The sequence below is a fragment of the Castor canadensis genome, chromosome X (assembly GCF_047511655.1).
Source record: "Castor canadensis chromosome X, mCasCan1.hap1v2, whole genome shotgun sequence".
In the NCBI taxonomy this organism is placed as follows: domain Eukaryota; kingdom Metazoa; phylum Chordata; class Mammalia; order Rodentia; family Castoridae; genus Castor; species Castor canadensis.
Genome location: NC_133405.1, coordinates 93,416,535 through 93,430,263, shown reverse-complemented (window position 1 = coordinate 93,430,263; position 13,729 = coordinate 93,416,535). Strand labels below are relative to the sequence as shown.

Genomic DNA, 13,729 nt, shown 5'->3' with positions numbered 1-13,729 from the left:
TTTATCTATATGCAGGCAAAATTATGAACTGACTTTTCTTTGTCTCATTTTGCTGTGATCTAAGAATAAAAATATTTGAGGTTAGAATTCTGTGAGGCTGTTGCTATCTAACAGGAGAGTGATGTTGCCTACCTGTGAATGGTGGATACGGTTCTTTTCTTTCTTTCTCAAACCCAAATCTGAGACTGGAACAGACATTTAGAAAAATCCCTCCAGAAAATCAGCCCTATATTAAACACAAGTTGAAACCAGAGGAAATGGAAGCCTGTGGTGCACTGAGAGTAACTATAGCAACAACAAAACACAAACCCAGTTCAAACCCTGACTAGATTGACTCAATAGTCTCCCCCAATTAACATCAATCTCTACTGTTCTATGCAAGACATCTAGCTTTCAGTGGAAAAACATTATCATACAAAGAAGCAAGAAAAAACAATACACTGGCACAAGATAAAGCAAGAATCAGTACTAGTCTCAGATATGACACAGATTGAACTATCAGACCAGGAATTATAAATAATTATTAGTATATTAAAGGCTCCATTGGTAAAGGTAGATAATATACATGATCCCAGAGGGAAATTCAGAAAAAACTATAAGAAATAAATGGAAATGCTGGGAATGAAAAACTGGTAATAGAAATAAATAATGCTATTTTGGCATATACTGGGGTTTGAACTCTGGGTCTTGCACTTGCTAGGCAGGCGCTATACCACTTGAGCCAGCCCTAAATAACACTTTTGAAAGGCTCCCCCGAAACCACAATATAGCCAGGGTCAGGTAGGGAAAAAGATACATCAATAGAAATTACCCAACTTAAACACAAAGAAAGAAAGAAATGTGGGAAAAGAGAAATCTAAGAATAACAAAATAGTATCATATGATATTACATGTGTGCTGGAATCCAAGAAGAAATAAAGAATAAGGCAGAAAAATTTAAAAATGACAATGACTGAAAATTTTCCAAGATTAGTTAAATAAGAAACCCAACATCTAATAATCTCAGAGAATACAAAGCAAATAAATACTAACATCAAACAAAACAAACAAAATCACATATACATATCACTTGCTACTGAAAATCAGTCAAAAAGAAAATTTTGAAGGCAGCTATTTACATATAACATAACAATAAAAAATAAGTTACATCAAATTGTTCATTAGAACTTAGTAAGTCAGAGTTGATTGATATTTTTGTGCTAAAAGAAAAACACTACCAACCCAGAATTCTACATTCAGAAACCTAGATATTTCAAAACTGAAGGAAGAAAATGAAGTACAGCATAATGAGTTCCTTTGATCCATTCAACTGGTAGGAAAAATTAAATAATCATTTAAAGTTTCTAGAAATGGTCCTAAGTGCATATAATGAATAAAGAAACATTATTTAAGAAAATCTTTGAAAATTTGGTAAGAAAAAATAAAGAGAAGTAAGAGTCTATCCCTCCCAGCGCAGCAAGATGGAAACTCCACTCCCAACTGGTATAGCCAAGCACATAGGTCTCCCTTTCCCCCAAACTCCAAGTCAGAGGACTTTCTTCCCAGAAGGAGCAAGATATGAGAAATTCCCATCTTGCCCCCAGTTGCCTGTTGTTGAGGTTAAGTCCCAGGTGAGTGTGGGCAAAATATAGGGCCTCCCTTTATCCATGTGCTCCTGCTGATGGGAAGAAAACTTTACATTGGTCAGTTGTACTGGGTTCATTATTGTGCTAGATCACTAGGTGGTAATTCCAAGTCAGGAGATCTGAAGATATCATCATCACTACTGCATACTAAGTGTTTGACTACTAAAATGGATGCTCACAGAAAAGAGAACCATTGTCCCTATATCCTGCTCCAGAGCCCCAGCTCAGAAATTTTGCCTAGGGGAAAAGCAAGCCATAAAACAGATAATGTTTAATGTATACAGTAATCATTTTAACAATATACTGAGTTTATAATATCAATAGGTATAATATATAATAACAATACCATAAAAAGAAGGAAAAGAGAACAGAGCCATCCCAAAATAAGGTTTCTATATATGGGATAAAAAAAACTTAAGACACAACATAACAAGACCAATGAGATGCAGCTAAGCAGTGATTAAAATAAAAAATATAGTTGTAAGTACCTATATTAAGAAAGAAGAAAGTTCTCAAATTAACAATCCATACTTCTACCTTAATACATTTGAAGAAGAATAAACTAAACTTAAGTCAAGAAGGAAGGAAACACTAATTATAAGAATGTAAATTAATAAAATAGAGGCTATTGAAATAACAGAGAAAAACCAATGAAACAAAATTGGTTCTTTAAAAAGATCAACAAAATTGACAAAGGTTTACCCAGATTATAATTGCTAGAATGAGAAAAGATAACATTACTACCAACCTTACAGAAATGATAACTGCAAAGGAATACAATGAACTATTGTTATATGACAACAAATTAAATAACTGAGATGAAATGGATAAATAACTAAAAAGATGCAAGCTACTGAAACTGATTTAAGAAGAAATAAACAATCTGAACACACATAGAACATGTCAAGAGTTGAATTAGTAATGAAAAACCGATCCCTCCCCCCAAAATTCCAGGTGCAGATAGCTTCACTGGTAAAATAAGTGCATTGGAGGTAACACCACCCAGCTCATTCTGTGAGGCCAGTATTAATCCTGACACCAAAATCAAAGCTGTCACAAGAAAACTACAGACTATATCCCTTATGAATATGAATGGGAAACTCATCAACAAAATTCTAGCAAACCAAATCAAGTAATAAATAAAAAATAATTATATACCATGGCCAGGTGGGGTTTATCTCAAAAATGCAAGGTTGATCTAATATCTGAAAATCAACTAGTGTAATACATCATACCAGTAGAATGCAAAGCAAAAATCACATGGTCATCTCAATAGACACAAAAGCATTGGACAAAATTCAACACTTTTCATGATTAAAAACTCAATAAGCAGGTGAAGTGGCTCAAGTGGTAGAGTACCTGTCTAGCAAGCATGAGGCACTGAATTCAAACCCCAGTACTACCAAAAGAGAGAGACAGAGAGACAGAGAAAGGAGAGAGAGAGAAACATTCAATAAAATAAAAATCAAAGGGAGTTTCCACAACATGAAGATAGGCATCTATGAAAAATCCACACAATGCAATAACAATAATCCAAACAGCTGAAAGAGAGGATTTTGAATATTCTCACCACAAAGAAATGGTAAATATTGGAAGTGATGGATATGCTAATTGTCCTAATTTGATTATTACAAAATGTACACATGTATCAAAATAGCACATTGTATCCCAAAAACATGTACAATTGTTACATGTCAGTTAAAAATAAAAATAAAACTTATAAAAAAGAATGTGCATCCTGCTATAATTGATGTAGTATTCCAGCAATGTCACTGTGAAATTCAGTTCATGGCCCCTGTAGCTGTGAGCCTCTGGTGAGGCAGGAGCTCATGGTGAAAGGGTATGGTGGAACAGAACTATTTACATCATGGCAGCCAGGAAGCAGAAATAGACAGATAGGAAAGGTCCAGGACAAGATATAGCCCCAGGACATACCCTCCAGTGACCTACTTCCTCCAGCTAGCCCCCAACTCCTAAAGTTTCCAGCACCTCCCAAAATAGCACCACCAACTTGGGACAAAACCTTCAACACATGAACTTATGGGAGCACAGTCCATGTTCAAACCATACTGTCATTTATGTCAAATTGCTAAATACTTTTTTCCAAATCACTTGTCTCTTATGTATTTGTTCACTATTTTATCAGTTACTGAGAGCATTAGGTTTAAATCTCTACTAATGATTGTAAATTTATTCATTTCTCCTTTTATTTCTACTAATTTTTATTTTATATATTTCAAATCTATGTTAATGGGAGCAAACAAATTTATAAGCATAATGTCTTACAACCAAATCAATCCCTTTATCATTATAAGTCTTTTTTTGTCTTTCATAAAAATTCTAGATTCAAAGTATATTTGGGCTGGCAAAAAAGGCAGACCGGGCAAGCATTTTGTTTTAGCCTATCTTTGTCCTTACATTTAAGCTCTATCAATTATTTTTTAAAACATAACAAAGCTCTGTTTTTAAATCTTTTCATTGAAATGTGAGTTTTATTTTTGTTCAGTTTAATATATTATTAATTCTTTTCTATTTGTGCCATATATCTTTGTATCTTTATTCTTCTTTCCCTTCATTCTTTTTGAATTAATTAATACTCTACTGTTCAATTTTATCTCATTTATTGCATTTTAATTGTCTGTTCTTAGATTATTGCTTTAGTGTTTCCCCTAAAAATTACAATACACATGCTTTATTTATTATAGTCTATAGTCATCATATTACCACTCCCTAAATAATGAAAAAAACATTCAATCCATTTAATTCCTTTATGTACTCTACACTAATATCTTAATATCTTTTGCTTCTACAGGCTATAAATTCCATGGGAAATAATATTGTGCCTCAAAATGTCTGTGTTTAAGAAATCTACATCCTTACTACAGCTCAATTCACTCATCTGGTTTCATTTTACAACAGCATATAGGACATCGTTTTATATTTTACGTAGGTGATAAATTTGCAGGTGATAAATTCTCTCAGAAATTTCCTAAAAATGGCACTCTTGTACTTTTTTGTGGTGCTGGGGATCGAATTCAAGGCCAAGTGCATGCTAGTCAAGTACTCTACCACTGAGCTACATCTCCCAGGCCTTTACATTAATTTTGAAGAACTTTTTGCTGAATACTAATTTGGGTAACTTTTTTTCTAATTGCCTTAAAGTTTCATTCTGTTGCTTTCCAGTTTCCATAATTTCTTTTCAATGTTCAGCTATAAGAGCTATTATTGATGCCTAAAACGTATGCCTCTTTCCTTGCATACTCAATTCTTGACATTTTCCTGTACTTTAAAAATAATTTGTAAATAAATTCTTGGTTCCAAAGTTTACTTTGTAATTAATATAACTTCTCCAGGTTTCTCTTGATTTGTGTTAGCATAGTACATCTTTATCACTTTTAATCTGTCTGTGTCTTTAGGGTTAAAATGGGATTTTTGTAGATAACATAAAGTTGTCTTTATGTACATCCAAGTTATCTAAGATATATCTTTTCCTCCTTTCTGATGAACTTTCACTTTCTTGAAAACAAGTCTTCTAGTGACCACTCTGATAATTTTGTTGGTCTGAGAAAGCCTTTATTTCACGTTTACACTGGAAGAATAATTTTGATGTACACAGAATTTTAGGCATGTGTTTTTTTTATTTTAACACCTGAAATATATCACTGCAATATCTTCCTGCTTCCTTTGTTTCTTAAGAGAAGACTGATATAATTAAAATATTTCTCAAGATACTCTCTCTGTCTTTGGTTTTACTGCAGTTTGGAAATATCACATCTATGTGTAAGATTTCGTCACTCCCGTCCTCCGAGACTCCGGGACCTGTGATTTGGGGTGTTTCATTTATTGTGGAAAATTTGTATTCAACAGTATCTCAAATATTTCTTGTTACTTTCTCTCCTTCTTCTCCTCTTTTTATTCTCAATCCACACGTGTTAAATTTTTGTAATGGACTCACAGTTGTTGGATATTCTGCAGTAATATTTTTCATTCTTTTTTCTCTTTATTTTTCCATTTAGAAAGTTTACATTAATATTTTTCGAGCTCACTGTTTCCTCAGCCATGTTCAGTATCATGAAAAGCATATCAAAAGCATTATTCAGTTCTATAATACTGGTTTTGATTCAAGCATTTTATTTTGGTTTTCCAAGGGTTTGTATATTTCTGCTACATTACCAATTTCTTCTTAAATGTGGTCCAATCTTTTCATTAGAGCTCTTGACATATAAATTACAGTTATTTTCATCCCTACTATAAAAATTTCAATGTCATTCACATATCTGTGAATGGAGCCAGTGCTCCATTTATCAGGTCAGATTGCAGTGGTTTCTTTTCATTTTAGCATGCTTTTAAATTTTATGAGGAAAGCAGACATGATGTATCAGGTAAAACAAAGTGAGGCCAATAGAGTTTAATGTGAGGTGTTAGTGTTCTCTGGCTATAGATAACCAGAATATCTATATTATGGATGGCAAGAGTTTTAGAACTCAGTGGTAAAAGTATCATCAGTATCTGCGGTTATATCTCTCCTTTGTGGGTTTCCCTATGGACTTTTTCTTAAATAAGGTCTAAGACTTACAGTTTTTTCAGATGTAGCCTCAACATATGATTCAGGAGCCCAGCTGCTGTCATATTAATGTTTCAGGTGAACGGAAGCATTCTATAATTCTGTAGTTAAGTCTCAGTCCTTCAATGAGTCAGGGCCCCTAGAAATGAACTTCAAAGGGACTTCTGACTTCTGCGCACCTCTGCATTGGGAAGTCCGCATCATCCCCAAAGGCCAAGCTGAAAAGGGCTACCCTGTAGCCCAGCGCTTGCCGGACATTGGAAAGGATCACACTTGGGGTTGTCACACCAGCTGTGGGCTCCCCATCTGTCAGGAACATGATAAGAGGGATCCGCCCCACACCAGGGCCATTCCCAGTCTCTTGGTGGCTGTGGTTCAGGACTGAAGCAGCTGCCAACAGAGCTGCATTGGTGTCGGTCCCTGATTGGGGAGAAGACAGTGAGACCACCTTCTCTGCTCCGTCTCCCAACCCTCCCCACTACCATTTGCACGTACACTGGATATTTCACCAACCTCCCAGGCTCAGTCACATCTCAGACAGTTTCTCAGACAGTTTCTGTTTTTATCCTTCTCAACCCCCCACCCCAGCCTCCCAGAGATTTGACAGTGGAGCCCACATGTCCTTGGCTTTTATCACTCCCTGTCTCAGACTGTCTTTCTTTGCTAGTTTCGTTGGGGGAGGCTCTCATTCCCTAGTCAGATTGACAGCTACCCAAGGATGGCACCACCACCTTCATTCGACAGGGCCGAGGTGATAGGATCTGGTGGGTGGGAGAAACTTCAATAATTGTCCGAGAGAGGAATGATCAAAAGCCAGAATCAGGGCAACAGCTTGCAAAACTGCACGGAAATAAATATCTAGCTTATTGATTTGTAAAGTCTTAGCAAATTCATGCATTGGCATTGAAGAAAAGGAAGGTCAGGCCCAAAGAGAAATCCACCCTAAGATATGTGGAGAATCAGCTGCGCTCTTCCCACCAGCAGCAAGGGTAGATGGGATGGGAAGCCAAGGATGAAGGGACATTTTTGTATAAAAGGCAATAGTGACATTTCAGGCACCATGAAAAGTGAGGAGGAAGGGGATCTGAAAAAAAGGTTTGGGGAATTCCCATATCACCACAGCCTGCCCTTCGGGATAAGTAGGTCTAACACTTACAACCATCAGCTTCCAGGCGGTTCAGGTAGTCCTTGGCACTGTGGATGTTCTGGATAGTGGCCTGGACGGAGCCTCCAGCTTTCCAAACACTAACTGTGTCAGAAAAGGAGATGATGTTGAAGGAGTCGTCGGCTCGCAGGTCACCAAGGATCACATTCATGGCGTTCTTAGTCTGTGGGGTACAGATGAAGTGAAGGAGATGGGACAAGACTTGAGAACTGTGAGCTACATAGTGAGACTTTGTCTCAAAAAAAGGAAAGAAGGGAGAGAAAAGGAAAAGGGAAAGGAAAGTTCTTCTGGACAGCAGTGGTCTAAAAGGTTCAAGCTCTGTGGTTTGCAGAGCTCTGAATCCGTGTGTTCTCTGCTTCCTGACCCTAAGACCGAAGATTCAATGATTTCAGGACCCTGAAGTTTGGGAGCCTTATGATTCCAGATCTTTAGAGCTGCCTTTCAGTGATTTGGCATGCTTCAGTTCCTCGCTACTCTACTTTTTGCCCTCACCTTCTGTCTCTGCCAAGCTAGTCTTTTACCAGCCCGGGATAACCCAGGTGCTATTCCACCTCCATAACTTTGCTCCTGTTGTGCCATTTTGACAGTATGTCCCCCATTTCCCCTTTATTTATTCATATTTCATTGTCCCTTAGCTGCTCATTCTCTGGAAAGCTCTCCCTTCAATTCAGTTGCTTACTCTCACCCTTCTCACTCAGATATCCCTGTCCCAGACTATTCACTGACTCTGTTAGGTAGAATATTGTCACTCTCCTAGCCACATGCCAAGCCCTCTGAGAACAGGAGTTAGAATGCTGCTTCTTCCTGTCTCTCTTTTCCATGACAACACTTAGCATAGAAGGACGCACCTAGGAGGTGAAGGGAATAGGATCTGTAGACTCTAGTGTAGGTAGCATCAACAGAACCCTTGCTGTGTTCCAGACACCGTGCTAAATACTTCAGATGTATCAACTCATTTAATCCTTACAAAAACACAACATAGTCACTAATGCTACCCCCACTTAAGAGGCAGTGACACAGAGGCTCACAGAGGGGAAGTCACTTGCTCTGAGTCACACAGCCAGTAGTTGGTGGATCAGAAACTCAAATCCATATTTGAGAGGTGTCAAATCCAGTGATCACAATCACAACATTATACCTTCAACCCTTTAGGCAGGTATGAATTTCAGAGACCGTAGGAAAGGTGTTTGAGAGCCACCTTCCTCTACACCTTCAATTGGGGAGAGACGCCTTGATGCTTCAGAGGGGATCCGTGTCTTTCTTGACATAGAGAGGACTCAGGATGTGCCACACATCCCGGGAAAAAGAAGCTGAGCACCATACTCTCATTCCCATTGAGAGGGCTGAGGCTTTAGGGAATGGCCTTTCCTGAGAACAGCACAGAATTCTGCACGAGAGCCCATGAGGACACAGCAGCAAGAACCTCTCGACATCTGAGGACAGGTTATATTATTAGAAGCATCTTGTTTAATCTTTCCTCTCCAATTATTTTGAGATTCCTCACCTAGCTTTCTCTTACTGATTTCTAGTTTATTCCACTTGGTCTGAGAGCATACTTTGTATGATTTATACTGTTTTGAATTTGCTAAGGTGTTGTGATGGTTAATCTTGATTGGCCACTAGATGGGACTGAGAGACTCATAGGAGGTCAGTAAAGTACCCCTCTGGTTGTGTCTGAGAGGACATTTCTCTAGATGATTAGATCATGAAGGCTCTGACTTAAGAATGGCTTAAGCCATTGATGACAGACTCAAAATATGAATAGACTAGTGGAAGGTGGGGCCTGGTTGAAGGCAGTAGGTCACTGGGGGCATTCCTTTGAAGGGCATGTCTTGTCCCCTGCCCTTTCTTTGTCTCCTCCTTTCTTCCTGGCTGCCATGAGGTGAATGGCCTTCCTCTGCCATGCTCTTTCCCCATGATGTTTCTGCCTTGCCACAGGCCTAAACACAGTTGGAGCCAGCAGACAGATCATAACCTCTAAAACTGTAAGCCAGAATAAATCCTTCTTTCCTTAAGTTGTTTCCCTCAGGTATTTGTCGGAATGATGAAAAACTGACTGACCCAGGTATGTTTTATACCCAAAATGCAGTCTGTTGTTAAATGTTCTGTCTGAGCTTGAGAAGAATGTGGATTTTCCTGGTGATAGAGGAAGCATTCTAGAAATGTCATTAGATCCTGTTGCTCTAGCAAATATCTCTTAGTGATTTTCTGCCTGTTGGATCCGTCGATTGCTGATAGAGGAGTCCTGTAGTCTCCAGCTGTAATTGTGGGTTCATCCATTTTCCTTTCAGATCCATCAGTTTTTACCTCATGCATGAAGGACTGCTATGTAGTCTTGGGAAACCGAACCCTCTGTCAAAATAGTATGCACTGCTTCCCTAATAATTTCATTGCTCTGAAGACTATTCTGTCTGAAAGTAAAATAACTACCCAAGGTTTCTTTTGGTTTCTGTTTGCATGGTATCACTTTCTTTACTCCAATAATTTTGTTCTATCTTTGCCCTTATATTTAATGTGGGCTTCTCATGAAAGACAGTCTCTTTTTGAATTGGTAGATCCAAACCATTTGTTTAAAGTGAGTATTTGTCTATTTGTCATATTTATAACTGCTTTCTACTTGTTGTCCTTGTTTATTTTTATTATTTGCCTTCCACTCACTTTCTGCATCCTCTAGTTTTAATTGAGCATTTTATGATCTCATGTTCTCTCCTCCCTTAGCATGACACTTAGAGAAAAATGCTGGTGGTTAACTTAGAGTTTGCAATGCAAGTTCACAACTACTCCAGGTCCACATTCGAATAACACTACACGGCACCCTTCGTAGTGATAGTATCTTGTGACACAACTCCCAAATTTTCCCTCTCATCCCCGATAACAGTTATCAGGGATAACAGTACTTATCCGCAAGTTACGTTCACTGACTACATCATTGCTGTTATTATTTTGAGCAAATTATTATCTCTTACGTCAGTTAATAAGAAAAATAAAATTTTATTTTACCTCCATTTAGTCCTTCTCTAACACTTCTCCATCGTGTAGGCTCGTATGTGAAATACAACAGTTTTCACCTGCTGAAGAACTTCTTTTAACACTTCTTGCACAAAAGTCTGCTGGTGAAAATTGCCTCAATTTTTATCTTACAGTTCTTTCATCTGTAGCCTCCACATCTGATTCAGGAGCTAAGCTGCTGTGCTATTAATGTCTGGGGTGGCGGGAAGCATTCTACAGTTCTGTAGTGAGGGCTCAGTCCTTCAGTGAGCTAGGGCCCCTGGGATAAGAACTTCACAGGTGCTTCTGACAATAGGAAGACTGGAAAGGGCTTGAACTGGGTGGGTCCCCTTCCCTCACATGGAAGACTAAGGAGCCCCTCTGGGACACTTCCTTCCCACATATGGCTGGCTGGTAACACAGCTCAGTCTCAGGTCTCAAGGCTCTGTTGTAAAAAGCTTTAAAGTTCAAAGGCTCTGGTGTCCCGCCCGGGACACCCGAAATTTGTCACTCTGGAGCCCCAGAGAGTTTTGGTTTGAAATGCAGCTTCCAGAACTTCATGGATTAAGACACTATGGCCAAAGTCATGTCAGAGACATGGCTCCAATATCCTGACTCAAGGGCGGTGGATTGAAGTGCTGAAAGATTAAAATGTGTAGACCCTGAATTCTATGGTTTCTAACGTTATCATGCCAGCATGCTAAAACTCTATGATATACTTCTAGGTCTTTAAGTTTAAGAATTCACAAAACCATGGTCTGAGGAAGAATCACAGTCTTCATGACCTGAGGTTTCATTGGGTCATTGGTCACGGCAGCGTGACCTACTGTGCACAGGAATTTTGTGATTGAGGGTCTGGGCTGTTTCAGACAATGTTTCAATGTTTCTCAGATTCTGTGGCTCCAAGATTACAGGGGTCTGCTCTGTAAGGAACCAGGGCCCTAGGGATGACAGGGGAAAGGATCTCTGGTGTCCAGGCCCCAATGTGCCAGCACTCTCTGTTTCCTGGTCCTTCTGATGCCAGGACTGAGGTAGGTCCCCAGGGCCCTTGTTACCTGCTTCATCTTGGTACCAAACATGGAGCCGCTCACATCAATAACAAACACCACATTCTTCTCCACAGGCTGGAGGCCTCTGGGGGCAAAGTAATGAACAAAATAGCCACCATAAATCTGGACAAAAAAGAAGGGAAACCGTGAAGTGTGAGACCCGCTCTAAACCAGGCCCCTCTGAGTCTCCTGCACAACACCTTCTCTTTCCTTCCAAGGACCTCTGGCTGTTGCTAGTTAAATGGGCCTGTGTGCAGTTGTGTGCTCCATGTCTGCCTCTCCCACCACAACCGTGCCTCGCTGGCTGTTCAGACCTTCATCCCAGGCCTTGCCCAGAGCTGTGGAGTGAAAAGGACTGGCTTGTGGCCCAGGGCGCCAAGGATCAGGATCTCTGTATAATATGTGAGTTCCTGTCCGTGAGAGAGCTAGACTTGCACAGTCTTGAGGGTCCCCAGGGACATTTGCCTGGACTCCAGGAACTGTAAGTATTGTTTTAACCTCCCTCAATAGAGTGAGCCTGGGGCCCAGCTCCTTGCTGCCAAGGGCTGGGAGTTTGCAGGGCCTCCCTCTCCCCCTAAAGCCTCCTTTCTGCTGTTGCTGGGCAGAGCAAGGAGGGGAGGAGGCAGCAGAGGCCAATGGAGCAGTCTGTTCAGAGGGGATTGGTTGCACCAGGTACAGATGCCTGGGGCTGTCCTGGATGTGATTGGCTGCTGGCCCCCTGCCCCCACTCCACCTCTCCCTCTGCAGAGCCTGGGGGCTGGGCCAGCTGAGGGAAGGGGAGGGGGCTGGGAGGCCCCTCAGGACCTGTGTCAGTTCAGCCCAAGAGATGCTAGGCTAGCTGAGGCTCTGGGGTCCTCTGAAGCCTGAAGCCTGAAGCCCGAAGCCTCCAGCAATGGCTCTGTCCTGGAAAACCAGGTCATCTTCTTCTCTGCCCCAAGGCACCCTGTGCCCAGAAGGCTAGACACTGCTTTTTCCTTCCCCAGGGGAAACGGGAGATGGGAGAACATGGTGCTCTCTTGCCCCTACTCCCTGCCTTCAAATTAATTCACATGTGCGTGTGAGGCTTCTGTGTCCACATAATCCTGGCAGTCTGGCACAGTTCCCCAGAGCCCCTACCACCCAGTCTGCCATCGTCCAGTCCATGATCAGAATCCCCTGTGTGCCTGCTAGACCAGGTTAGGTGAACCACTGGGGAAATGCTGCCCACCTACCCTCATCCCTACTGGCAGGTCCCACTTCCTAACCCATACTGCGGGGACAGGTCCCTGCTCAGTTGCTTCGCACAGTCCTCTGTGCCATCACCTCCTCCCACGCTCTCAGCTAGGAAAAATGTGAAGAGCAGTATGCCATGCATGCTGGCGCTATCCACCCCAGCCATGGGCGTTCACCTCCCCATAGCCTCTTCCCTCCGCTGAGGACCACACAGCCCCGCCATGGACAGTGGGTGTCCCCAGCCCTGGGCATTTCTTCCCTCATCTCTCCCAACAGCTGCCAGAGCACGCAGCTGCCACAGCACTGGGTCTTCCTTCTCCACTGGCACAACGCTGTGTTCCCAATCGCCCTGCACTTCCAGTGGGCCACTTTGCGATCCGCGGCATCCCAGGCTAAGGAGATAGTCACCTGCCATGGTGTCCACCTCCAGTTTATACCTGCAGAAGTCTTTCAGTCTCTTTCTCTCTGTCCCCGTTGTGGCCCTGTGCATGTCAGTGCTACTAACATTGTCAGGTCATGGTGTGCCAGGAAGACGACTGTGAATGTGTCACTCAATGGTCTCGCTCCCAGGGATCTGCAGTGCTGAGTGGGTTGCTTGCAGTTGGTGGCACTTGGCACCTTGAGGCCTGAGTCATGGTCTGCTGAATGCTGGACTATCTCTGTGCTGCCAACATCTGGGTCCTTCACTTTGCCTCCTCCACTCTCCCTGCCTGCATGACCTCACGCACTCCCTTGCACTACACCTGACACCACGAGAGACCCCAGCTCTCTCTGCCCCTTCCAGGCTGCCCACTGGTCTTACTCCCCCACAGCAGAGCTATGCACTGTTGACCTGTTCACCTAGAGGGCTGACAAGCCAGCCATGCATCTCACCCAAATGAGACATTGATTGTCTTCCCCCCGCCACACAGCCCTGTATGTTTATCTCTTCTGGGGCACAACAGTCCCCAGATTCAGTCCTCAAGAAGCCTGAGTGTCACCTTAGTCCTCCTGTGCCCATGCTGTCAGTCACTCACTCTGGCTGCTTTATCTCTTGCCTAGCACTTGCTTGCTGTCCACCTCTTCAAGCAAGCAACCCAAGCTCTGACACAGGCTAATGTTTCTCAGCTTCACTGTCTTCTTGCAG

The 13,729-nt window shown here is 41.7% G+C and overlaps 1 protein-coding gene across 1 annotated transcript; it reads right to left on the bottom strand.

The window, feature by feature from the left end:
* Positions 1–6,101: 6,101 nt before the first annotated feature.
* Positions 6,102–13,164, bottom strand: LOC109697246 (inter-alpha-trypsin inhibitor heavy chain H6-like). Its single transcript, XM_020180727.2, has 4 exons — positions 13,041–13,164; positions 11,398–11,514; positions 7,346–7,517; positions 6,102–6,609 (listed from the first exon to the last, which is right to left on the bottom strand). The coding sequence occupies exons 2-4, from the start codon at positions 11,419–11,421 to the stop codon at positions 6,329–6,331; spliced, it is 477 nt and encodes a 158-aa protein (XP_020036316.1). The 5' UTR covers positions 11,422–11,514; positions 13,041–13,164; the 3' UTR covers positions 6,102–6,328.
* Between the last annotated feature and the right edge of the window lie 565 nt (positions 13,165–13,729).

What these genes read in the sequence shown, in the direction of transcription:
- LOC109697246 (XM_020180727.2), bottom strand. Translation starts at nt 11,421, where the DNA reads ATGTTTGGTACCAAGATGAAGCAG. An exon ending in TTGGTACCAAGATGAAGCAG is followed by an intron (nt 7,518 to 11,397) that starts GTAACAAGGGCC and finishes TGTACCCCACAG; the next exon opens with ACTAAGAACGCCATGAATGT. An exon ending in CCGCCTGGAAGCTGATGGTT is followed by an intron (nt 6,610 to 7,345) that starts GTAAGTGTTAGA and finishes CTCCCCAATCAG; the next exon opens with GGACCGACACCAATGCAGCT.